This window comes from Penicillium angulare (assembly GCF_028827245.1).
Source record: "Penicillium angulare strain IBT 27051 chromosome Unknown utg000001l_segment0_segment0, whole genome shotgun sequence".
Classification (NCBI taxonomy): Eukaryota; Fungi; Ascomycota; class Eurotiomycetes; order Eurotiales; family Aspergillaceae; genus Penicillium; species Penicillium angulare.
The window spans coordinates 1278404-1300611 of NW_026623160.1; the positions used below are offsets into that span (position 1 = coordinate 1278404).

Below are 22208 nucleotides of genomic sequence, written 5' to 3' on the forward strand. Positions count from 1 at the left end.
GCTAAGTGTATCTTTCTTTTTTGTTATGGAAGTACTGCTTTTGTGATATTAAAATAGATACAGGAATATTTCTACATCAATCCATAGGGTCAAAGCCATAGAGTGGATTAATGTATTTCAAGGTTCCAAGGTTCGAATTGTTTCGGAGTTCGTTTCATGTATTTCGTATCTCGCATAATAAAACCAAAACTTTGTTGCCACGAGCTTGAGGCAGTGTAATGGAAGACGCTGCGTAGTCTCATCTAAGCTACTGAGGAAGCCAAGTTCCGTTGCGATGATCTTTAACCAGCTGGAGATCTCCATATATCCACGCAGAATATCCTATTCGCCACGGATTCCTTCACAGCTCACAGCTATGGAGAATACAGAGATCAGGATCAATTTATCATTTAGCCTAGCAGTTAAAGAATCTTCTATTTGGTATTCTATACCTTTGGTACATGAATTTAATCTATACCTAGACCATACAATAAATAGTATGAGGCTCGGATTTCAATCGCCGATTCTGATCAATAGCCGGCAAAGGTTACCAGGAACCTGCGAGATGCAATAGCCGTGATACGCGATCAACATGTCAAGAAGAATATTTATTGAATGATTTTCCGGGGAAAGTTAGGGATCTCTGATGATTATATTTTCCAGATTCCTGCTTTATTATTACCCGTTCGAACTTACACAACTTTGGGAAATTAACAAGAAAACAAACATACAATGGGCAAGCCAGTCGTTCTTCACTTGGGTGATGACATCCGGTGGAACCATGAGCTATACAGCAAGTTCCAGGACCAATTCGAGATCAAGCGGTCATTTAGCATGTCGCGACCGGAGTTTATTCGAGCTCTGAAAGAGCGTCAATTCGGTGACTTTGTCGCTATGTACCGTCCTTTCTGGAACACTGGTGGTGAGATGGGGAACTGGGACGAGGAATTGATCGCATTGCTCCCCGATTCATGCAAGGTCTTTGCTAGTGCTGGCGCTGGTTTTGACTGGGTGAACATTGGTGCATTGGCGAAGAAAGGTATGAACCTGGACACATGTTCTCTACCCGATGATTGCATACTAATTCACTACTTCTGAAGGTGTCGTTTACTGTAATGCCGCAGCGGCGTGCACTGAATCCGTAGCTGACGCTGCCATATGGCTCATTATTTCGACTTTCCGACTATTCTCTTGGTCTGCAATGGCAGCCCGTGCCATCGATGCGGACCAATTCGCTGATGCCAACCGTAACCTTGCCATGGTCTCACAGAATCCCAAGGGCCACACCCTCGGTATTATTGGGTTCGGTCAAATTGGTCGCCGAACCGCAGAGAAAGCATACAAGGCCCTCGACATGAAAGTTCTCTACCACGACATTGTCCAGATGCCTAAGCAGTTAGAGCAAGTCTCGGATGCCACATTCCACAAGTCCATGGACACTCTTCTCGCCGAGTCAGACTGTATTGTCGTGGCTACCCCTTTCAGTGGTGAGACCCTTCTTAACGCGTCCTTGATGTCAAAGATGAAGCGTGGATCTCGACTTGTGAACATCGCCCGAGGCAAGCTGCTTGATGAAGCTGCTTTGGTGGACGCGTTGAATCGGGGCCAGCTTTCTGCCGCGGGACTAGATGTGCACTTTAATGAGCCACATGTCAATCCCGATTTGGCGCGGATGAAGAATGTAGAGATCATGTCGCACAATGCCGGTGCTTCATTGGACTCACACATTGGCTTTGAGCGTCTCGGAATGGAGAACATTATCTCTTTCCAGCGGACTGGCAAGGCTATTACTCCGGTTAATGCCCAGTTGATCAACAAGGCGTCGTCCTCAAAGCTTTAGTCGGTGAATATGTCTATTGATATTATTGTACATATATATGAAACTTTCCAATATTCGAACCTGATAAATGACCAGAGATGATCCCCAAAAAATCCCACTCGCAGGGTATATTCTCATTGATAAAGATGCATAATAAAGTAGGAGAAGGACATGCACGTTTCATCTCATCTCATATCATCAGTCCCCAATCAAGGGAATCTCTTCGCATACTGCAAATTCTCGTTATCTTGATTGTTGAACTCGAATCCACCTCTGACCCCAGTGGAAGACACTTCATCCGTCAACCTGTAACTGTAGACATTGGTCCAATCCCAAGGGGCCATTCCATTTTCGGGTTTGATGTGATATGTTAACCAACATAATGCGCTTTCGTTCGAGACCGGCTGAATTATCGAGTCGATGATCGAGACCTGCGAGCCGAGACCGGTTCCTCTCCATTCGGTCAATTCTGCTTGGAAGCCCTCCGAGACATAAGATCGATTGGGCATGACGGTCATATCCCCCAAAGCGAAGGAAACATAATTGGGGAGGAAAAAGGTTGAAATTCGATCTCCGAGGCTTGTCAATGGGTAGGAGTAATTGCCAGTCAGGGCGATGGTTGCGGTATACGCCGCAACAACGGATTGGGATGCGGAAATGATATTCACCATTGTGACGTTTAGATGAAAGGGATGTAGACTTGACTTGGCGACCAAAGCTGGTGATAGCGCCAGCAGCTTTATACTGATGGAGGAAGTAGGAAAGGGGTGGCGTGAAAAGCCGAAAAAGACGAAACTTGAAGACAGTATGCGAAATTTGGGGGCGTAAAAGCAGGCTTGAGAGCTTGAATAGAGTTCGGATATGAACGCCATCCACAGGGGTTCCTCCGTAACCCGTAAACCGGGCCACTTAAGCGTCTTCTCTCCACTGAGCCCCGCCACCTTTTACCACGCGAACATATGCACGGTCCATCTAGATTCTGTTGTGGCAGGGCATGCTCTATATTCAGAGCAAATTGTAGCGATTGCAACGTCGGCCGGCTTATTTTAATAAAGGATTGAATTACTCCGGAGTTTTAATCTGCCCGTGGCGTTTGAATAGCTTCGTTGTAGGAGAATACATCCATGTCTATGTTACCATATAAAACTTTGGAAATGGGTTATCGTTAATACTAGATACGGTTGATGTTGTTAGATGACGTTGTTAATACTTTATAACAGACTAGAGATTAGAAGTTCGATATGAAATGTTCAATAAGAAGATTCTTTGTTCTCATGCGATCGTTTGTTTTTGTTTCTTTGACACCAAAGGAACACGGAGTTTCTCCCAGTGGAGACCGTCGCGTTCTTCGGGAATAACGTTTAATTAATTTAATTTTAATAGTGCAATCCCTTATGCTCTTCTGCAGAAAGCCAAGAAATGCATAGAGACCTGATTAATCATGTCTAGATTAATTCGGCCCCGAGGGGGTGGAGATTGTAATGCATTGCAAGCCATGGCAAGTTTGAGATCGGAATTCCCTAGCGAGGGAGCCACGTGGACAGGGATTACGGAGTAAATGCAGTGAGATTATGGAGATCAAAGCCATCATACACGTCAAACTTGCTTATGCGGGAAACTCGGATATAGTATACGCATCACAAGATTTGGCGACGAATGCGAATGAAGTGCCGTAAATCCTAGAAAGACCTTCTTTTCTTTGTTCAATTAAGGAAGTATATGATCTATTCCAACATTGCCAAGAAATCCTCCGTTTTCAAAATCATACAGGGGGAAATGTTTCTCTTCCAATCATTATTCCAGAAATCCGAAATCCGAGGTTCAAAGAAATGCAATCTTTCAAGGAGAGACTCCAGCCCACTCCCACAAAAGAATGGACTCGTTTACTATGATGGCAAAGGTTTTTGAAGTTTTACAACAGCCTCCATGTTGAGGCGACTCTTCTTTAGAGATCTGAGAGGCTACCTGACAAGGCAAAATCTCATGTGCGGCAACTGACAAGCCCCTTAAATATCGTCAGCCAAGGGGAATAATGATGTACAAAAATAAACTGTATCTGAGGGAGAAACATGCCTCGATGGATTGTATTGAGCCCCTGGAACTGAAACTGCTTGCTGATGCAGGTGGAATGTGGGGGTCAAAAGATCGAAAGGCTGAAACATACATCTAAATGAAGGCTTAGTCCATACGGCAAGGTAGATCTCAATCTATTATCTCACGGGTCACCAAAACTAAACCTTTATTTGAAAAAACTTCTCCCCGTGGCCCAGGGGGCTCCGCCTTCCTTTATAACTTGGGGGATAATTATAGATTGCGATACGCGATAAGGGCCCTTATCTACGCGCGCTTATCGAAAATGCACTACAACCAGGCAAGATCAGCAGCTGACGATGACGATCCCTTTTCTGTGTTGTTATTCTGGTTGTGACGGTGATGGTTTGGCCAATGACTCTGCAGACTTCCGGGTGGCACAGCCTCATCTACCCTCAAATGCTAGCCCTACCACAATGTGGAGACAGCATTTGGCAGAGTTTGTCCAAGCTTGATTGGACGGCTCGCATAAACGTTGGATCTACAGTTCATGAGCTGAACACGAGCTGAATGGGACCCTGTTTGACATGTGTCTATTTAAGATTGCAAATTTCCCCACGGTCATTTTCATTAATATTTAGGTTAAGAATCAACCTCGAATATCATTTTACATAAACCAGCTCATGAATCTACCTCTCTCACAGCCGCAATGAATACAATTTCCGGTCTCCCGACCCCAATGCCATTCGAATTCACTGTCTACGACGACGAGTCCCTAGACAGGTTCTACATGAGCCCATCAGCCTTCCCATCGACTTGTGACATCTCATATGAATCACCAGATGTGTCAAATATGAACAGTTTCTTCATTCCAGATTGTGGACTCCCATCTATCGAAGACCCCGGATTGCTTGCTATCCCCACAATTCCAGAACATGCATTATTCAATGACACAATGAACGATGCGGATAGTGTTTTTTCATGGTCCACTTTCTCTACTGTCACTGAATCCCCTCGACCAAGTCCGCGAGACCCATCATCATCACCGGGATCACAAAAGGAAAGGGACGATCTATTAAACTATGGTGTCCCGAGCGATAACGGCTCTTGGCGCTGTGCATTCGTGGGCTGCAGTTCAAAAACCACTTTCCAGCGAGGATGCGATCTTCGAAAGCATTACAAAAGACACGATCGCCACTTCTTCTGTCGACATCCTGAATGTCCCAAATCATTATCAGGTGGATTCTCCAGCAAGAAAGATCGTGGTCGGCATGAAGCTAAGCATAACCCGACCATTACTTGTGAATGGGATGGGTGTGAGCGCGTTTTCAGTCGAATGGATAATATGAGGGATCATCTTCGCCGGGTACATCATAAAAGGACTCGTTCTCGATGATGTAAAAAGAATGGGAGTCTCGATGGCGTCGAGAATGATAAATTTATGATTCAAACTAGCGAAATACCCTCATGACACATAAACATAAGGAGAAACAAACACGGCTCCATTTATGATTCTGGCGTTTTTCTTTTTAATAACTATATATATTTGCTATTCCAAATTTGAAATGACAATTTCCATTGAATTAATATGCAAGGAACAATAACGAAATTCCCATCCAAATGTAGAGATTTTTGAATGTCTCTAAACATCATTCGCAAAAGTTTCCCCAAGTTTGACTAAGTTCTCCCAGCGTGGATCCTTTTGGACCTCAATCTTACATTCAGGCGTTGCGACTCTCATTTCGTCAATTGCACTTGTACCGAATACAAAATCCTTGTCATCGTTGACAAAGGCAACCAATGCCCCGATCCAGCGCTCCATCAAACCCCTTTCGGCATCAGTGGGGCCATGCATAATGGCAAAACTGTAAATATGTTAGCATTGGGTATAATTCTATGAATAGCACTTTCGAGCCCCTTACTTCCAAAATGGCTTATCCATAGCATGGGTGACACCAAAAGCTTTGGGGGCGACTTTGTCTGTGATGAAAGACAACCTATATGCGACTCTGTATCGCCAAATGTCGCCTAGGGAAACACCGTGACTGTAGAGTGAATTGATTAACCAGCGAGTTGGCGCTCGGACCTGTCCATCGGAGATAATATCCCCATAGACTTTCTTCCATTCTTCTGGGTCGTCAGTTGTAGGTAGCTCGTATGACTTTAAAACTCGATCGGTTGTCTCCGGAGAATAGTAATTAGAAACTTGCAGTCGTAGAGAGTCGATGTTAGGCTCCGGAGTGTTGTATGAAGCATAAAGCGTCTCTTCGTTGAGCATCTCTCCAATAAGTACGCGGAGGCCCCTTTTCCGAAATTCCTTGGCGAAGGCGCCGCTTCGATGGTATTCAGTGAATCCCTGGAAAATAAATAGATCGTCGGTAACAGGACGGAATGTATGGTTATCCAGATGTCGAATTGCAGAAACAAGATCCTTGTAATCGATTTCTCGAAGCTTTTCAACCCTTTGAGAACCCGACAAGTCATCCGAGACCTTGAAGTACCTACAAAGCTCGTCAAACTGCGGATTAACATCTGCAAGGGCCTTAGGCTGTGCCGGAATAGCATTCGAATACATATAGAATCTACGAAAGAGCTGAGTCTGTGACCCTTTCTGGAAGTCATGAAGCACCTGAGCATGCACACTATAAGCGCCTGCACTTCGTCCTCCCAGGGTGATATTGTCAATGTCACCGTTAAAGGCAGCAATGTTCTCATAAACCCATTCCATAGCAAGGCGCTGATCCCAAAGACCAAAGTTACCAGCACTTTCCCCATTACTCTCCTCCAGCAGAGCCTCACTAGCCAAAAACCCAAATACATTGAGTCGGTACCCAATCCCCACCACAATTGCATTGAGTTTCCCCGTAGAAATCATCTCAGTGGGGTCCATTCCCACTTCTTGCAGGGGATCACCGAGCTGAAACCAGCCCCCATGAAGCCAAAGCACAACTGGCCATTTCTTACCAGGATCACTCGGATCTTCAACTGGTGTCCAAATGTTCAACAGCAGACAATCCTCGCTCGAGGCATGCGGTTCCACACCCTTTTCTGCCCCACTTGAGAATGCTTCTTGGGGACAAGCAGGGCGAAAGAGGCTTCCATCGAAAGGCTGCCCATTGGAATGCGAATAGCTATGATTTATCGGCAATGGGCGAGGCTTCCGCCAGCGGTGTGCACCGGTGGGAGGTAAAGCATAGGGAATACCGGCATATCGTCGCGATTTATCGTCAAACTGAATACCCTGGATCTTTCCTTTGGTCCCCAAGTCAACCTCAAGAGGAGACTGGTGATATGCTGAGAGTGTGTTGCCCATATTGTGTATGAAAGCCCCCGAAGTTCAGACAAGAGGGAGAAAAAGCAAAGAGGGGTAAGAGGCCGTGACAAACACCGACGATATGTGTCCGAGTAGCGGCCCTGGACAAGTGGATACTGCCGGAAATTTCTCCGGGTGATTTAGAAGCAGATAAGAGTCGATGATATCCATATCTTAAGTGCGGCGTAAATATCCCGGATTACTCGTTATCATCTGGTGGGGCTCAAAAACGTTAAGTTACGAATTAGGTGCATCATAAGGACATGAAATATAGATGCATGATATAACAGATTATCTGAACTATTTTATGAATATGCACCTATATGTATTAAATTTTGCAATTATGAAATAAGTTCATTTTTGGTGGACTTATGATCCCTATTCACCTAGTAGGCACCAGATCGTACATTTGACTATATAGACTCAAGATACGGTTATAACACATATCGGAATCCCTTGTTATCGATTTCCGTTTGATCCTGTGAATACCAAGTCAGACTCTGATTGATGATAAAAGACAAAAAGACAAAAAGACAAAAAGACAAAAAGACAAGATAAAACTTACCAGCATTCCTGCCTCCACACCATCCTCAGAAAGCACATTCTCAAGGGCCAGCTTATCACGACGCTTGTTTTCGAAGTACATGAACAGGTATAGCACCACGATTGCAGTCAATTTGACACTATATCCAGCAAGCATTCTGTAAAAGGTCAATTAAATGTGCCCAAAAATGCGGAAAGGAGAAGGGAAAAAAGAATCACATACGCAACATAGGCACTATGGTACCCAGGAGCCTCACTTGACTTGAAAGTCTGTGGCCCGATAATGTTTCCAACGCAGTATCCCGTAAACAGCAAAGCGCCAGTAACTTGCTTCTTCGTATAACCGGCAATGTTGGAACTGATCATAATCAATCCCATACTGAATCCCAGTCCCTGGAAATAACAAAGCCAGAGACCGACCATTCGGCCCCATTTATTCGAATCCGACAAGCCGACTAAAAGACCCGATCCAAGAATACATGTGAGGTTGGCAAAAATCATACAAGCGAATCGAGAGTGAAATTTCCCGTCGAACTTTGTAGCAATCCAGCCGCCGATAATAAGAGTCAGAAAGTTGACGGCGCCACCAGGAATTTGGAGATATTGAGTTCCCAGTGTGTCGAACCCGAAAGATCCGACAATAATGGATGTGAACTGTATTTAACCGTTGTGTTAGCTTATTTCTCTGAGGAATTCATCCTGTTAGTTATCTGGGTGGAAAACATACACTTGTCAAAGCCGAGTTGGGCACCTGAGCCCCGATGGCCATAATAAACAACAGCCAGGTCTTTGGATCACGCGCAGCTTGCCAGACCTGGTACCACTTGAACTGATGGTTTTTCACACCTTGCTTATTGACAGCGACACGGTCTAAGGCAATGGCTCTCTCGCGCTCATTCAAAAATCGGGCAGTTGATGGGAGATCTGGAAGAAGCCACAATGCCACAATACCCACCACAACGGAAAAGGCACCGAAGATCAAAAAGACGTACATCCACCGCGGCAGACCAGTCTGAATATGACCAATAGCATACCCAAGGAGTCTAATAAAAGATAATTAGTACATTTTGGAGCCATAGTTGGTAGAAGTGGGTTCTTACCCGCCGAACATGGTTGCAATACCATTGGTGCAGTAGTATGACTCTAGACGCAGAGGCTGTTCCTTTGCCGTATACCACATACTCATCAGCAATACAAACCCAGGGTTCACTACAGCTTCGACCATTCCAAGAATGAATCGGTTAGAAGCGATCCCGGCAAAGTTGTGGCATGCCGGAGTTGTCATAAGGAGAGCACCCCAAACTGATTGTTTTTATTAGTGACCATGTGAATCTGGGAGGAATCGGACTTCATACTAATTGCTGTCGTCGCAAGGAACTTCCCGGCCGGGAGCTTCTGCATAGCCAGGCCCGCTGGGTATTGGGCGATTAAGTAGCCGAAGTAAAATATAGAGCCTGTATGTACTGGTCAGAAGGAGGCTGGAACACGTAGAAAAAAACGTCCTTACTAAGCCATGAGTAGTCTGATCCTGTCAGGCCTGTTCCAGCTTTGAGGCCGTATACCGATGCAAAGTTGATACTATTTTTATCAAGATACTAGATGAGCGTAAGTAGAATTCTTTGCATATAACGAATAACAGACAGAAGATCATTTACCTGCAATAAATAGATAAAAAATAAGAGAGGAATCAAATGGAGATCAATTTTTCGCAAGACTGCCTTTTCCTCTTCAGGTGTGTATTGCAAGTCTTGGTGTTGCTTATAGAACTCATAGTTGTCATCGCGATCCGAAGTCGCAGGAGTAATAATGGACTCCGTCGGGGCCTCAATTTTGGTCTCAGGATCTACCGCCATACTGTATCGACTGAGACTGATGCACTAAGGATAAATAATTATTTGCAAGTGGGAGCCCGAGCAGTGATAAAGCCTGGCGGGACTTTACGAAATATCTTTTACCGGTTGGTAGACCGTGTGGAGAACGAGTGAATGCATGCCGTACACTCCACATGGCCTGCCAAGGGAAAGTTTTCGAAATACCGAGCAGGAAATAAAGGGGAAACATGACATCTTCTCTTCAGGAGTTGCAAAAGACGCGACATGATTTGTCCAAACCGTCGCGAGTTTGGACGGACAAGGGGAAAACAGCCATGACAACGGGAACAGAGCCTTTTTCGGAGAAAGATGGGAAGTTCTGACCTATCATGATAATTTCAGTTTTCCACATTTTGATTTTGATTTGGAGTTAAGTTCCAAAGTTGCCGCCATCTTGGGGTTGATCTTTACTCGCGATAGGTGGAGGCGATCACGACATCGCTGCGTTGATTGCGTGTGGAAAACATCAAAGCGGGTTTTCTTTTCTGTTCTGTTCTGTGATGTGTAATCGTGTTCGACCGGACATTTGCCGAATGTCAAGGATGAAACAAGTTTGAAGGCGACATTCAAGCTCAGGTTCACGTTCTATGTACATGATTAAGCTTAAAGCTAGATCTTGGATGTTCTGGAACGCGTGGAGAGGAAGAAGAATCCTAAATCCTAGTCTAATTCAAGCCGCCCGTCTTACATGAAAATTGAAACGAGTATCAGGTCCACATAACGTCAACTATTTTAGGAATATCATCTATTTATTCCAAGCTGCTACCTGCATCTGGAAGGTCAATCTGATTTATGTTTCACGGAATTGGGGCTCAAGCCGAGATGTTCGGCATGCCGAGCCGGACGTAGCTTAATTACCCTAGAGTAAGCTATGACCTAGAGTAAGCTATGAATCATTCTTGTCTAGGGCCCCAGCGGGGCTTTTACAGGTTTCAGGGAGTTTTGGGCAGGTTTTTACTAGGATCAGATTTTTTAGTAAATCTTGAAAGATCATATTCTCTATCTAAATTGAGGTTTGTTGGTGATTTCGTAGAGAATTTCAAAGAAAGACGGAGATGGAGGACTGCGCTCCGAAAAAAAAGACTACCCAAGTCCACACCGAGGAAACGCCACAATTCGTTGAACTCATGATCTTACTGGATCAATAATCTAGTAATATTTATGTGCCAAGTGTGGGAACACATGCGATAGGCCATTCTCTGTTAAGTTGGCACGGCTGGTAGAGCTGTCTTCTGGCGATGCACTTGGTTCTCCCAGCTTCTCTCGGACGCGCTGTTGGTATGCATCCGATACTCCAAGCGTGCGATCGACTTCCGCTGCGAGTCGGTCCACTTCGTCCTGGAGGCGCTCATCGCGAGTCTGTGGGGAAGCAAGCTCCGCTTCACGGTCCTTGGGGTCTGGGTTGGTCTTCTTCCACAGCGATTCCAATTCCTCTTCCCACCCCAGAGCTCGTGCAAACTTGCGCACTCCAGCATCGATATCTCCCAGTATGAGGACATCATCCCGTCGCGATCCCAAGCCTCCAACGCGATCCATATTGATGAGCACGCGAGGCGTACCATTGACACACATAGATGGCAAGCTGGCGAAGGGTTGTACGGTCAAGCTGGTTCCCATCACAATACAGAGATCCGCCTGTACCGGCAGCTCGCGATTCTGATGGAAGGCTGCTGGGAGGGCCTCTCCAAAGAACACAATATCGGGTTTAACCAGGCCATTGCATTCCTTCTCCAAGCATCGTGGCACATCACCCTTTTCGACATGTTCATGCATCTTGTCATCGGGGAAAGGCGTTTTGCACTCAATGCAGCGTTGGGTTGCGAAGCTACCATGGGCTTCAATGATCTTGTCTCCAGGAACTCCCGCCTGGCGCTCAAGGCAGTCGATGTTCTGTGTAAAGTGTTTCAATAGCATGCCTTTGTTGTCAAGCAGCTTGACAAATGAATGGGCGATAGTGGGGCGATAACGCCCAGGATACAGCTCGCGCGCCAGAGCGTAGAATGGCTTCGGGTTCTCTTTGAAAAAGCCGATATCGAACACATCCTCAGGCTCTTCGAGATCCAAGAAAGCCAAATTGGCATAAAGTCCCGTGTCTGGTGAACGGAAATCAGGGATTCCAGCTGATGTGCTTATTCCCGCGCCAACCTATAATCTCTGAGTTAGTTCACGGTGGCACAGAATGGAATAGGTTGGGTATACAGACCATTAAAACAACGTTTCGAACCTTGTAGTCCTTAATGTACTTGGCCACGGCATCGATATTACGTGTTTCCAGTACAGAAGGGCGAATGGACTCATCCACGAGTGTTGACTCCTCATTACCCATAGCGCGAGGACGTCGAGGACGTCGAGGACGATGCTGATGCTGATGCTGATGGCGGGGCTTGTGTCGGCGTCCGATGTTGGCGGATAGAGCTCAGTCTAGGCTCACAGATTCAGAAAGGAAATATGAAGAAGAAACATAAAAAAAAAATCCGAGGATGGAAAATATTTTCAGTTGTGGTATGTGAAGTGAGATAGAAGCAGTTGGGTGGGGGTGATGTTGAGCAAGACTCAGATCAAAGAAGGCTGGTCGCAAATTAAATAGCTGGGTGATTCCGGGTTATTAGGCCACCAGCTTGAATGACTCTTTTGATTTTTGACATTTGTTTCCTATGACACATTTCATTGATTGTCTTTTTATTCTCTTTGAGGTTCAATTTGAAGCTTTGAAAAGAAAAAAGACCCGCCCGCTCACCGCCTGCCCACACACCTTGATACTATCGCGTGGCATCAACAACTCTGAGAGACTCAGATGCATGGCTCAGGATGACCCTTTCTCCACAGGCCACAAATGGCCACCTATTATCCCCGTCTCTGGAACCAGGACCGTCAATCGAATCGAACGAAGATACCTCCCCGCGAACCGATATATTCAATGCCAGCTCCGTCGCTGAGATCAAAGCCGCACTGTCCCGCCTCCACACTCAGGAGGCCTCAGTAACAGCTCGCCTAGATGCATTGGTAACCTCCCAGAAAGACCTTTCGCGAGAATTGGGTCGATTGGATCTTATGCGGGCTAATATTGGAGCTCAAACAACCACCACCCGATCGATTAGCCATGGAATGCTTTCCGACGCCGCTGGCACGGCCGATCGGATTTCTCGTGCTGTACGCCGACTGGATCTTGAACAGGCCCGAGTGAAAGCGACACTGGAAGTGGTTGAGCAAGTTGCAGAGCTCAAGGCATGTGCACTGGGTGTTGCGGGGTCCATGGGTGCCACTCAAGATTGGGAAACGGCAGCCAGCTACCTGCATCGTGCTTCGCAGGTCCCACCGACAGTGGTTAATGGTCCCTTTGCGGCTGAGATGGTCCCGACGGCCGAAGTTCCAGACCCTCCGAGTGTGACATTGGATAATGCAGCAGAGTCATTATGTGGGCTGTTTCTGCGAGAGTTTGACAAGGCAGTCAAGGCGAATGACGGGGCCAAGATCACCCGATTCTTCAAGCTATTTCCTCTCATTGGGCGATCGGAGGTTGGTCTTGATGTATATGGTCGTTACGTTTGTCAAGGTGTGGCTGCAAGGGCCCGTGGCAATCTCAATGCGACCACTGGTTCGCAGACGAAAGATGGTTTCTTCTACGCAAACGCATTGACTAAGCTTTTTGAACATATCGCACAAATTATCGATGGCCATGGTGGACTGGTGGAGCGCCACTATGGTCCGCGGAAAATGGGTCGTGTTATTGAGCGCCTACAGGTCGAGGCGGATGTACAAGGTGGTATAATTCTTGATACCTGGGGTGACGAGCGACACGTGGATCGCAAATTGATTGAAATCAAATCTTATGCATTTACCTTCCTGGTACAGAGCTTCCTTCCTACACAGCGTCCAGGCCAAGGCCGCACGCACTCACCGGCACCAGCAGGCGCTACAGATGAGGAAGGGGTTGACATGAAAGAAGTGGATGAAATACTGAATGAGATGGGGATTATGCTGGGTCGTTGGTCTCTGTACTGCCGATTCCTTTCGGAAACTTGCAACGTAAGTGGCTCATCGTATGATTTGAATTATCTCAAGCAAATCGCTAATCTACTTCTACAGCCGCCCAGCGAGAATGAGGAGAGCGATGACAAGGGACTCGCCCTTCCCGAATTCTTGAAGGAGTCTTCTCTCGCGCGTAAGGTCAACGACCGACTTGTGACCCCCTTCAATGTCTTGACAACCTTCTTTTTCCGCCGCTCCGTGGAGAAAGCTTTCCAGTTAGATGAAGCTCCATCGGGCTTGAGTTTAAACCTGCAACGACCCCTCAAAGCCGATCCTCCTCATATCACCTCTGCCGTTGACGATATCATGTATATCGTCAATAAAGTTCTGCAGCAGTCTCTGGCAACTTCACAGGAAGGCGTTGTCACCAACGTGGTCCCAACTTTGTCTCGTGTACTTGGATCAGATTTCATCGGCATGACCCAGCGCAAAATGCGCGATGAATTCTACCCACGTGCTATTGTTCAAGGAGGCCAGCCAGCAGAGCATTTGGTGGTCGCATTTTTGGTACAGATAAACAATCTCGACATCGGTATTGATTATATTCGACGAATTGTGCAAAATAACACCGGCTCGAAGCAACTTCCCACACACTCCAAAGAAGGTGCCCAGGAAAAACCGGTGGAAGTCACTGAACATCTTCACTCGCTCTTCCCAGCTTCCTCAGCCGCCCTCAACGTCTCGCAAACACTTCACGCTCTTGCCAGCTCTTTCGAAAGCAAAGTCAATGACCTCCTCACCGATGGCATCCAAGTCGTTTTCAACAACGTCATCAAACAACGCCTTCGACCTATCCTTGCAGACGCCTTCCGCGACATTGAGTATCAACCTTCAAGCGGTGCCGACAGCCCCGTTGACGCTCACGACGACTATAATGAGCATGACGGTAGCAGCAAGGAGATTGTCCGCCCACGCTTCGCGGCTGGTTGGTCAGAACTACTCGTCCCGATGGCTCGTATCCTTACACAGCAGGCCTTCGATCGCCTTCTTACTGTCACTATAGCCTACTTTACGCGACTGTTAGAAAAGCGTTTGTGGTCCTATCAAGGCCGGGTTAATCAGCTCGGGGCAGCCCGTCTGGAGCGTGACATTGCTGGTCTTGTCAGTGCTGCGGTGGATGTCGGTTATGGATCAGGTACTCCGGGTCGTTATCGTCACCGTGAAGCACTCTCACGCTGTGTTCAAATGACACTCGTTATGAGTATGGACGAGGATGAATGGGATGAGGTGCTACAGGGTGGCGAGGCGGCAGAGGTGGTAGACAAGCTGACTCGAGAAGAGAGAGTGCGAGTTCGCGCAATGGTGAGACGTGTATAAATTTGCCCCAGATTTGGTATAGAGATTTTATACTAAAGTCCCGTCGCCGAGTTGTACAAGTTTACGCCTTCCTTCACTCCATTGAGCCTCTGGTTTTACCTTTTGTGTTATCATTTGAACATTTACTTTGTTAGAATTTATAGCGATAAATAAAGCATTACTACCACTATATTAAAAAGTGGTCCTCATTCTTGTAAACTTATTGAAATTATGATGAGAAGTAGACTATTAAACTAAGGTTAAAGTGAGTCGACAGGCCGCTGGTGCAATATCGAATCAAATCAAAGCCGCATAACTTTCTATCGCCCAAAATCGAATGCTTTCTTTTCGTATTTTATGAGTTTCCCTTGAAGAGTATGCTGCGCGGTTCAGTCCATCATTCATTATTATCGTAAAATGCATCGATTATTCAAAAATCGTCTCGCTGCCTCCCAAATTCGTCCTATCATTTGAAGTACCACTCGCCTCAGAGACCTCAGATCCATGACGAGCATGTTGCGACCCGGTGCTCCCGTCAAGAGATTCATGGAAATAAGACTTGCGACTAGTCACCACATTATCAATTGACCGCGTCGACAGACTGCGATGATGACCCGGCATCAACAAAGAATGAGACGAATCAGTATCGGGCGTCGATGGCGAGATAGGAGATGGAGAGGATCCTCGCGTGGCACTGAAGTGCGACGTATCGTTGGTATTGGTAGATGAGGCATTGAAAGCTGTCGGAAGCTCGACAGGAGAGGAATCTTCATCAACGTTAGCTTTGAGTCCAATAGCACGTTGAACATTATTAGTAGCGGGGACATACCATGCATCTCATGTACGATACCTCCACCAGATTCCACTGTGCCGGGACTAGCCGATGTAGCAATCGAGTCGTGCGTGTGCGTCGTCTGTGCGCCTGTAGATGTTTCCTGGCCGGTGGAGGTAGACTGTGGGCCAGGGACAGGGGAGACAGGCCCACCCCCGTACATTGTTGTAAGGCGCTCTGTACCGTCTGCTTCATTTGGGCCTGGCCCTTTCTCTTTCTCATTTTCAAGATAGCGTCGCTGGCGACGTCGAAGGAAGAACCAGAGACCAACGGCGGCTAATATGACTACTAATAGACCGAGAAGCACACCAATCACTGCAGCAGCCCACTTCGGAAAGCTTTTATGGTGGTGGCTGCTTGAGTCGCTATCGCTAGTCGTCGTGTTATAGGGCCAGTAGGTGTTGATGGTCTTGGTGTATTTGGTGTCGAACACTTTAGATAGAGATGAGTTAGTCCATGATGATGGGGAGGTGGTGGTTGCGCCTCCAGAGGAACTATATGAATGTTAGTCGATAGAGTACAGCAGGTTGCGATAATCTCATAAATACTCACTCTCCTCCTATTACATTGGATAGTAAGTCTGGTACTTTGTATTCGCTCCATTGAGAGGGGTCATATGAATCCTGGAAACTGAGGTTGTTGAGATTGAAGTCGGCGATCATGCCACCTTCCAAACAATGAGTCTCATCAATACGGTAGCCTCCAATAGAAAGCATCTGATCAGGATAAACCTTGACGCACTTTTGCCTTGCGCGACCGTGAGTATTGGTTCCATTGTACACCTTGACCCACGTAAACGAGGGCAAAGACAGAATATACACATCGTCGGAGGGATTGTCGGCTGTATCCATGCCATTATATCCTCCATAGATGTAGATGTTGTGCGAAGAATCATCCGATGCACTTGCAAGCACAGAGCAGAACTCAGCCAGCTGCCGCGGTGTGTCTCCAGTTGTATTCTGAAGATACCAGGTCTTGCTTTCGACATCGTAAACCGAAACCGTCTCCATAAATGTTGGGCTGACCTCTTCCGAGTCTGCCTCCTGGGATGAGTTCAATTTCAGATAGGTCTCCCCGGGGTTGATGACACCACCAATGGCGACCAGAACTCCTGAATCAGAAACTGGGACCCAAACAAGCTCTGCATCTGCTCGACTTGGGACATAGCTCGGCAGAGTATCATTGGACCATTTCTCACTCTCCATGACTGACATGTTCACGGTAACCAGGCGGTCGGACATGAAGGTGGTGTTCAATATATCGTTTGCAATTGGAGACCAGTCCTCGGCATGTAGTCCACTGAAGTAAAATCCCAAGTTTTCGCTTGGGGCTGAGACCCCGGCACCATTGGTGACATAGTTCGTGACATTATCAGGCAAAGAACCGAAATAAAATCTTGGGTTCCAATTCTCGATCTCAGGTCCATACTGGTATGCTTCGTATCCAATAATCTGGTCTTTGGAACCCTCTGGGTTAGTTCCAGTTAATATGGGAAGGCCGCTAGAAAGACAAGCAGTTAGCTAAAACTATTTGACGAGTAACATTCTGCTTGGGAATCTTTAGTACTAACGCATAAGTATAGTACTCATCGTCATTGGCAAACATGACACCATCAACGTAAGTCGATGCAAGATTACTACCAGCAGTGGTGGCAATCGACATCGTATCTAGGACATTCGAAAAATTGGAGCTCGAATTGAAGGAGGTAGAAAGGTCAAGAGTATAGATGTAGCCATTGTAGTCTCCTGTATTTCCAGTTAGATTATTTCCTTCCCCTCGAGATCATTCGGAGAAATATGTGGAATTTGGAGTTGTACATACCATCGGTACCTGTTTGATTGCAGCCGCCTTCATAATATCTGTTTAAAAGAAATGATCAGTCTCAACTCTCGAGCGTATACGTAGACAGGAGGCTCCAAGGAATCCATACCGCTCATACACGAGGTTTCCTCCGTCTATATAGATTGTGTCGCGAATAATATTCACTATTTTCGATCAGTACGAGAAGAATCACTCCAAAACTACACGAATAACCTCATACCACGGGGTGCTTGCCAGGTACACCATGACCAGCCTGTCTGCTCAATGTATGCGTCCGTGGAGCATATCGCAGCTGCGGGACCTATCACGCCCGCAACCAATGTGATGAGGGTGCCTAATAGGAACATCCTTCCGCCGATCCAGTAACGACCACTCCCTCCTAGTTCAGCTATTCAGGGGGGTTGGGCTCTTAGATACCAAAGCAGTTTTCCCAAACCGAGTTCTCTGATGTAAATTATGTGAACGAAGCAACTTCTCACATTTCCAAACTCATCGGGGGCCTAATAAGCACCAAAATATGCGGATGTGGGGGGGTTTGAGCGTTGTACTGCCCGCAAGGCTAGAAAGTGGAGATAGGGAGAGAGGAGCTGGGCACCACCGAGGTATCCGGTTTTTCCCAGTCAGCAAATGCGGCTTTGTTTTGATTTTTTCTTTACTTTTAAACTCCAATTAGAGATATATACTGTTTTTCCTTTTTCCTTTTTCCTTTGACTCTTTTTGATTCTTTCATTTATTCTCAAAGGATTTTGAGCGGAGATAGTTCGCTTTTTCTCCGTCAGTCAGTAGTCCGGGTCCCGTGCCCTACTAAGACTCAAGTCGACCATTGACAAAGGAGCAAGTTTATGCACGCCCCGGGTGCCGAGCCGTGCTTGATTGAAAAAAGAACCGATCTTTACCCTGAACGGCAGTTGAGTCGGTCAAGCACATATGCCTCCAAGGGAGTCTTTCCTAGTCAGGATTACACGCGTGCATCAAGATCACTAGCAACCAGTAGCGGGGCACCAGAATACGAGCCTGAATCAGCCTGATGGTAGATCTATTGAGGGGTTACATTACTTCGTCGCCGTGCGGCTGAATTGGCTAAGATGCATCCACTCTTGCAGGCCATTGATGCGTGTTCAAGGCCCAGGGTTACCCGTCATCCCGTCTTTGTTACCCAGCTCGGTTAGTTCATTACTGCGGGGCTACAAGCCAGCAAAGACGGCGCCGGATGCCCAAAGAAGCCAAGCCTCCGTACTTCGTCGAACGAACCGAATGAGCCTCGCGCAATGATCGAGCTTGGGAACAAGGGGGCCGTGCGTATAAGCACTGGAGCTTTCTTTTATCCAGGCTTTCGCAATCGATCTTTCCTCTCTGTGCCTGTGTCAGTCCTAAGTTCGTCGTCAAGGGTGAAAGGCTTCTCCCCCTGAAAGTCGCGACGATGAGGTTTCGAATTGCTGCGCTGTCGCTGTTTGCGACGTCCGCTGTCTCACTATCAACAATAACAAACACCCATGACGTCCCCGCGACCGTCCCGACGCTAGCTGCAGTTACCAAAGTGGTTGGGGCCAGGGCCCCATTGGACATTGATATTGATATCAACGCCGCATGTTTGACTCTTACCATTGGAGTTACCATTTGGATTGGTGAAGGCGAAATAGTCACGGTCACTGATACCAAGACCGACACAACAACCGATATTATCACCGACACCGTTACTGGAACCAATGCGGCAGCTAGCACAGAGACAGTCACGAGTACTGTGACTGTAAGTGGCAGCGCTGCAACGACTACGATAGTAGATACCGTGACCAATACCCAGACTGTCACTGCAACTACCTCAACTGTTACTGTTACAGCTACTATTAGCGACACGGCTACTGATACCGTCACTGTGAGTGGTTCAAATGTCGTCGTAACGGATACCATTACCGACGAGATTACAACAACCGTGGTTGTGTCAGACACAACACTAGGGGAAACCACAGTGATAGTGACGGACACTCTTTCAGGATCTGTTACAACTGCTCCGGCTTCAACCACCACGAAAACTATCACGGAGCCTCCGACTACAGTGACTATATCTGGTAGTGTTACCACAATCCCAGCTTCCACTCGCACGGTGACGATTGTAGACACGGTCACAGAATCAGGTAAGTACCCAGTTTTCTTTACTACCATTATACAACAGGAGGGAATTGACATGATATCTACTATAGGAGGCACCGAGACAATAGGATCAACAGAGACCCAGACATCCTCTGTCACTGTGACCGTTGCCCCAGTCTCCGTGTGCTCCAGTCTTGTCTCTAACCCAAGCTACACACCCGCAACTCAGCTTCCAGACGACTATACATGGGGTTGTGCACCCGGATATCTTTGCTGGCCTTCGCACACAGGCGACCGCTCTGGCTGTAACGTTGAAGCAGGCCTTCCAGATCCAGGTTATATCTGTTCCCCCGAAGATTGTATTGTCGCCCCGCAGCCAGAATGGAATACTCAATCTGGCTATAATGTCTCGACCAATTATTACAACTTAGATCCGCGAGACTTTGGGCTCAATTATACCATACTTGAATACGCTGAGTATTTCAACTCTAACAGCAAGCGTGATCTCTCCTCAGGCTGGGGTGGTGCCAAAAAGTCCCACGGCTCCATTTTGGGTAAGAGAATCGATGCAGATTTAATTCCTACTAGGTGCTATCAGTATTGCGATCCTGTGGGTATAATAGGAGCATCATCGCCAAAGGGACCTGAGTTATGTGATGCTGGGAGCGATTTCCTAAGCTTGTTGAAGACCTGTGAGGATTGTGTGGATGATTTCGAACCTAGCCTTTTTTCGGCATCTCTGCTTCCAACATTCACACAATGGTTGAACTATTGCTCAGATGAGACCACCGCCACGACTTCGATGAGTTCCACAAGTTCTCCTGCGCCAACAACTACGAGCGCCCCCACAACCACCACGACTGATTCAGCCAGTACAAGTTCCGCGGCGACAACAAGCAGCCAGACTTCCACAAAAACTACGACAAGCGCCCAGGTCACTACTACCACCTCTAGTACTTCCAGTACGTCGGCAGAAACAACTCAAATATCTGACCAGAGCACAATTTCAACCGCTGTCTCCACGGTGACAGAGCCTACAACTATTAGTACCACGTCTCAACCTGTTTCAACGGTCACGTTTTCAGACTCAACAACCGTTGTCTCAGGCTCAACCGTAGTCGTCTCGGGCTCAACAGTAGTTGTCTCCGGTTCAACCATAACCGAATCCGCCACGGGAGTGACAAGTTCACAGGCCCTGTCAACGATCACCTTCCCAAGCTCGACCGTCATTGTGTCAGGCTCAACTGTAGTTGTACCAGCTTCAACGGTGACTGAGTCCGTTATTCCGGGTACAGATGCTTTATCTGGGACAACAGTGACACGGCCAAGTTCAACCGTGGTAATATCAGGATCGACCGTCGTTATCCCAGGTACAACATTCACGGAATCTGTATCTCCCGATACCGCCTCATTTTCTGCCTCAACAGTAACACGACCAAGCTCAACCTTGATAGTGTCCGGGTCAACAGTCATTGTGCCCGCCACAACATTCACCGAGTCATTCGCTGCAGGCACATCCTCTCAGCCGGGCACAACGTTGACGTTCCCAAGCTCAACGGCGATCATTTCCGGATCAACGGTTATAGTCCCGGGATCGACAGTAGTCGAGACAAGATTGCCAATCGGAACTAGCTCGGTTCGTGGAAGCGGCACTGTATCTTCCACCCCACCCGCATCAAGTACTCCCTTCAACGCAGCAAAATCGGCTCGGGATGTCCCCCAATTGGGCTTACTGAGTCTCTTCTTGGCTTTTGCCATGTCACTCCTTTGATGAATGAATGTTAATCATACGATATCTATGGCGGAATATGATTGGAATCAATCTACTACAGCGGATAATAAGGATCTAGTTATACTCAAATATTAATACAATTTATGCTTACAATTTCAACCATCTCCTCCCAGTGATAAAAAATGGGCATGGTTCCAAGCTGTGCAATGTTTCCCAATATTTAATCGCGAGTATCAAAATCTTTATTTTAATTCCCATCGACAGGCTAGGAACCTACCCACATGATCCTTTAGAGGAGTACCTTGGGCTCGCCAAGATGACATTTGTAAGGCGCAAAGTTAATCTTACATAAATCGGAGGCTATCAATGAACTTATAAATCAAGATGAATCAGATCGAATTTTCCAGTGGATTAAGATATATCCCTCCTCTCTGTGATTCTCAGTTTATCCCGACCGATGGAATAACGCGCAGCCTTAGCCTGATATTTCAAATGTTTCCCACCTTTTCAATGACATCACTGTAGCTTATTATGGAAACCTCATCGGAATTAGATGCACTACGATATGACTATATTTAATTATGAACACCTAGATTGTGGCGCATTGCAGCCTCGCACTAATTAGCCGTGTCAATGAAACGCTAAATGGGGGCCCAAAATATACGAGCTCCACTTTAAACACCCGCAAGCATCAGCAATGTCTAGATCAAAAGAATGCTAGAACCACAAAACCACGCTAAAATGTACGAGCATCATGAGCTCGGTTTGTTCGTTCTTTTTGTTGGGCTGGGGATTTCAGATTTCGTGTATATATAAAGTGCGTTCAAAACCCTCGCTATTTTTTGATTATTAGA

The 22208-nt window shown here is 46.8% G+C and overlaps 9 protein-coding genes across 9 annotated transcripts; 4 read left to right on the plus strand and 5 right to left on the minus strand.

The window, feature by feature from the left end:
• Window positions 1–711: 711 nt before the first annotated feature.
• Window positions 712–1819, plus strand: N7478_000426 (D-mandelate dehydrogenase-like dehydrogenase; the record flags this gene model as incomplete). Its single annotated transcript, XM_056916642.1, has 2 exons — window positions 712–1018; window positions 1080–1819. The coding sequence occupies 2 exons, from the start codon at window positions 712–714 to the stop codon at window positions 1817–1819; spliced, it is 1047 nt and encodes a 348-aa protein (XP_056784522.1).
• A 188-nt stretch (window positions 1820–2007) lies between these two features.
• Window positions 2008–2469, minus strand: N7478_000427 (uncharacterized protein; the record flags this gene model as incomplete). The annotated part of the gene is made up of 1 exon (XM_056916643.1): window positions 2008–2469. The coding sequence occupies one exon, from the start codon at window positions 2467–2469 to the stop codon at window positions 2008–2010; it is 462 nt and encodes a 153-aa protein (XP_056784523.1).
• A 2069-nt stretch (window positions 2470–4538) lies between these two features.
• N7478_000428 (C2H2 type zinc finger domain protein) lies at window positions 4539–5225 on the plus strand (the record flags this gene model as incomplete). Its single annotated transcript, XM_056916644.1, has 1 exon — window positions 4539–5225. One exon carries the CDS (start codon window positions 4539–4541, stop codon window positions 5223–5225), a length of 687 nt encoding a protein of 228 aa, XP_056784524.1.
• A 246-nt stretch (window positions 5226–5471) lies between these two features.
• On the minus strand, window positions 5472–7142 carry N7478_000429 (uncharacterized protein; the record flags this gene model as incomplete). The annotated part of the gene is made up of 2 exons (XM_056916645.1): window positions 5472–5694; window positions 5752–7142. The coding sequence occupies 2 exons, from the start codon at window positions 7140–7142 to the stop codon at window positions 5472–5474; spliced, it is 1614 nt and encodes a 537-aa protein (XP_056784525.1).
• A 434-nt stretch (window positions 7143–7576) lies between these two features.
• On the minus strand, window positions 7577–9538 carry N7478_000430 (putative MFS transporter; the record flags this gene model as incomplete). Its single annotated transcript, XM_056916646.1, has 8 exons — window positions 7577–7621; window positions 7708–7843; window positions 7909–8339; window positions 8413–8728; window positions 8786–8987; window positions 9041–9139; window positions 9193–9280; window positions 9341–9538. 8 exons carry the CDS (start codon window positions 9536–9538, stop codon window positions 7577–7579), a joined length of 1515 nt encoding a protein of 504 aa, XP_056784526.1.
• A 1167-nt stretch (window positions 9539–10705) lies between these two features.
• On the minus strand, window positions 10706–11882 carry N7478_000431 (SIR2 family NAD-dependent protein deacylase; the record flags this gene model as incomplete). Its single annotated transcript, XM_056916647.1, has 2 exons — window positions 10706–11701; window positions 11760–11882. 2 exons carry the CDS (start codon window positions 11880–11882, stop codon window positions 10706–10708), a joined length of 1119 nt encoding a protein of 372 aa, XP_056784527.1.
• A 482-nt stretch (window positions 11883–12364) lies between these two features.
• Window positions 12365–14902, plus strand: N7478_000432 (Golgi transport complex subunit COG4; the record flags this gene model as incomplete). The annotated part of the gene is made up of 2 exons (XM_056916648.1): window positions 12365–13582; window positions 13643–14902. 2 exons carry the CDS (start codon window positions 12365–12367, stop codon window positions 14900–14902), a joined length of 2478 nt encoding a protein of 825 aa, XP_056784528.1.
• Window positions 14903–15307: 405 nt separating this feature from the next.
• On the minus strand, window positions 15308–17881 carry N7478_000433 (putative cell wall anchored protein; the record flags this gene model as incomplete). Its single annotated transcript, XM_056916649.1, has 7 exons — window positions 15308–15648; window positions 15711–16207; window positions 16266–17213; window positions 17284–17458; window positions 17535–17572; window positions 17644–17698; window positions 17755–17881. The coding sequence occupies 7 exons, from the start codon at window positions 17879–17881 to the stop codon at window positions 15308–15310; spliced, it is 2181 nt and encodes a 726-aa protein (XP_056784529.1).
• A 1073-nt stretch (window positions 17882–18954) lies between these two features.
• On the plus strand, window positions 18955–21393 carry N7478_000434 (uncharacterized protein; the record flags this gene model as incomplete). The annotated part of the gene is made up of 1 exon (XM_056916650.1): window positions 18955–21393. The coding sequence occupies one exon, from the start codon at window positions 18955–18957 to the stop codon at window positions 21391–21393; it is 2439 nt and encodes an 812-aa protein (XP_056784530.1).
• Window positions 21394–22208: the final 815 nt, after the last annotated feature.